Consider the following 3,163-nt stretch of genomic DNA (forward strand, 5'->3'; position numbering starts at 1 on the left):
AAGTTAAGTTGTATTCATTTTTGTGATATCTCAACTAAGTTGAGTCATTTCATTTTTTGATAAAAAATAAATCATTTAATCGCTCTTAATTTATTTCATCACCTATTTTACTCTCTTTATCTTTTCTATTTTATTCTTATCACCTGTGTATTTTACAATACAATTTCTCAATCTTCGTGCACAAAAGTTTTAGTTTAATTTAGTTGGGATGGAGGGAGAATTATGGATGAAGGGTAGTTTATTTTTAGTTGGGAAGGAGGGAGTATTATGGACAGAGGGGAGTTTATCTTTACTTTTATTATGACTATCTCATTAATCTTTTATTAATAAAAATTCCTATTGGACGATAATAGATACAATAAAAAATCTTTTATTATGAGTATTATGACTAGATGGACCTTTTGCTGCAATAAAAATTCTTATTGGGAATATTCCAATTACCAAAGGACGACAGTAGATACAGCAAAAGGAAGACTATACAATACTCTAGTGGATCTAACAGCAACACCCACTTACTCTCATTAATCCAAATCAAGCCACCACCGTTGAAAAAGAAAAGTCTTCCATAATAAAACTTGTTATTAACTCTAAACAAAAAAAATCAATCTAAAAAGTGGCCCGCTTCAGCGACGTTACAGTCACGGCGGCGCCCAACGGCGACGCCGCGACCTCGATATCAAACGAGTCATACCGGTGGAAGAACTCCACCAGCAACAACCTCGACACCAGCACCACAAAATCCTTCCCGGCGCACTGCTTATTATCAACACTGGGGCTCTCATTTTCCGGCCCATTAGACCAGAGCACGTGCCTCAGCAGCTTCTCCCCTTCCTGCCCGACGAACCGGTCCGGGATGAACTCCTCCGCCCGGTCGAATATCTTTGGATCCTTCGTCGCCAGCGGCTGGTACCCGTAGAGCATCTCCCCTTCCTTGATCGCGAACGCCGCGTCGTGTGATTCGATCACGAAGTCTTTCTTCGCCTTGGCGTATTGCGCCGGCACCGGCGGCTCGATCCGCAGCGCCTCGTACACCACTGACTTCATTAGAGGCATTCTCTCCATCGCCGCCATGCCGGCTCCACCGGCCGACCGGATCTCCCGGGCGAGGTCGAGGTGGAGCTTGGCCCCGGCGCGGCCGACCCACTTGAGCATGTTGGGGAAGAAGATCTTCATCCCGCCGAAGGTGTTGAAGCACGTGGCGAAGAGGAGGTTGTGGCAGGCCTCGTCCCTGGCCACGCCGAGGCTGGCCTCGGCGTGGTCCAGGATCGCGGCCGAGTTCTCGAAAAAGAAGTCGTACAAACGGTTGTAGTCCTTTTTTATAAGGAATGGAGGGAGGCGGAAAGTGTGGAGGATGCCATCTTCAATTGGACGAGGGAGGCCGAGGCTCAGGAGTGGATGGAGCTGGAACAGCACCCACTTGCCAATAATACTCGGGCCATTGGGTCCCAGCTTGGTCTCATTCGGGTTGACCCCGTAGAATGAGCGGCCTAGGAAATTGAAGGAAGCGGCGTCGTTGAGCGCATTCAGCCCGGCTTTCCCTTTCGCGGCGATCTCGGCTTCCATGGCGTCGAACATCTCGGTGAAGCTGGCGTGGAACTCCGGGATGACGTGGTTGCGGCGGTGGGAGAGCATGAAGAAGATGAGGTTCTTGAGCTTGGCGTGGTTGGGCTCGGAGGGGTCGAGGTAGGAGAGGGTGCGGTAGCCGCCGGTGAGGTCGGTGGAGGGCATAAAGGTGCCGGTGAAGAGATCCCTTTTCTCGACCTTCTCGGTGTCGAAGAGGGCCGGGAAGCTCTTGCCGTCGAGGAGGGCGACGACGTTGGGGTTGGAGGAGATGAAGGGGCCCGGGGGCATGTTGGTGCGGTAGACGGTGGATTGGTATTTTTGGATTCTTGATTTGAAGAATTCATCTCTGCCTTGGTTGTAAAAGTAGTCCTGTCGGTCTCTCCACGCCCCGATCAGGGGGACGCCGTAGTCGCCGGGGATCTTTCTGATCGGAAGTTTGGAGGGTTTTTCTGGCGGGGAGATCGGTGGCTTTTCCGATATGGTGGCGGTGATGATCAGCCGCTGCGGCCGCAAGAGTAGAGGCGGTTTTGCTGGTTTTGTTTGGGAAGGGAATTGGAGATTGGAAGTGGGGAAACAAGAGAGGGAGGAAGAAGCCATAGTGTAGTGCAACTGTTGATAAATAATTGAATAAACTTGATGGATGATAATTGTGGCAAGTATGGTGGGAGAGCTTATGATATATACGTGTAAGAGTATTATTGCAAAATGTGGGAGAAATTAATAAGTGAAATAGATGGCCCACAAGGTTTTACTTTAAATTTTTTTTTGGCTAAAGGAGAAAATTCACCACATGACAATTTATTTAATAATTACTCAGTCTAACATTAATGTGGGAGTATATAATGTTATTTAGGATTTGTGAACTTAATAATAAATCACTCTTTCCGTCTAACATTAATCGTCACAAATTAACTTAGCTTTACTATAATAAATATAAAAAAAATGATGATAAAAGATATTGAGACGTCGATCTTACATTTATATACTACTATTTGCTCCGTTTCGTAAAAATTATTTCTCTTTCCTTTTCAGTTTGTTCCATTAAAGATATCACATTTCCATTTCAATCTCACACAATAATATAATTATTAAATTTTCTCTTTTTACCTAACATCTAAAATGAACCTCCTAAAATCCCATGACGCGACCTTTAAAATTAATTTCAGTTACCCATCCAAAAAAAATTGAAGTAAGACAATAAGAATTGACAGATCAAAAATAAAAATTGGAACTCATACAACATTAAAATTAAATTCATTTACCAATAAAAAAAAAGTGAAGTAAGACAATTAGTAACTGACAAACCAAAAATAAAAATTTGTTATACATGATGAGTCACTGAGGGAGTAAAATACTTCATTTGTCCGCCGTTTAAAAGACATTTTAACTCTGGCATAAGTCTCATTATTAATTTTATGGTACAATGTGAATGTAAACACGTTAGTACAGTTTGTGGTCTATTTACTGAAAATGAAAAAAAAATATTTTTAAATAGTGAAAATCTAAAATGAAAACGAGTCAGGTTATAGCGGATGCAGAAAATAGGAGTACTCCTTTATTTATTTTTAATCCTTTGTATGTCTCTGTCGCTAATCTAGTC

General features: G+C 43.3%; 1 protein-coding gene across 1 annotated transcript; it reads right to left on the reverse strand.

Annotated features, from left to right (window-relative positions):
• Window positions 1-354: 354 nt before the first annotated feature.
• On the reverse strand, window positions 355-2,221 carry LOC148932607 (allene oxide synthase 1, chloroplastic-like). The gene has a single exon (XM_089065996.1). It carries the CDS (start codon window positions 2,158-2,160, stop codon window positions 607-609), a length of 1,554 nt encoding a protein of 517 aa, XP_088922122.1. The 5' UTR covers window positions 2,161-2,221; the 3' UTR covers window positions 355-606.
• Window positions 2,222-3,163: the final 942 nt, after the last annotated feature.

Source organism: Salvia hispanica, chromosome 2 (assembly GCF_029641045.1).
Source record: "Salvia hispanica isolate PSC_SH4W2 chromosome 2, Shi_PSC_v1, whole genome shotgun sequence".
In the NCBI taxonomy this organism is placed as follows: Eukaryota; Viridiplantae; Streptophyta; class Magnoliopsida; order Lamiales; family Lamiaceae; genus Salvia; species Salvia hispanica.

Coding starts and splice junctions, on each gene's coding strand:
- LOC148932607 (XM_089065996.1), bottom strand. CDS start 2,160: ATGGCTTCTTCCTCCCTCTCTTGTTTCCCCACTTCCAATCTCCAATTC.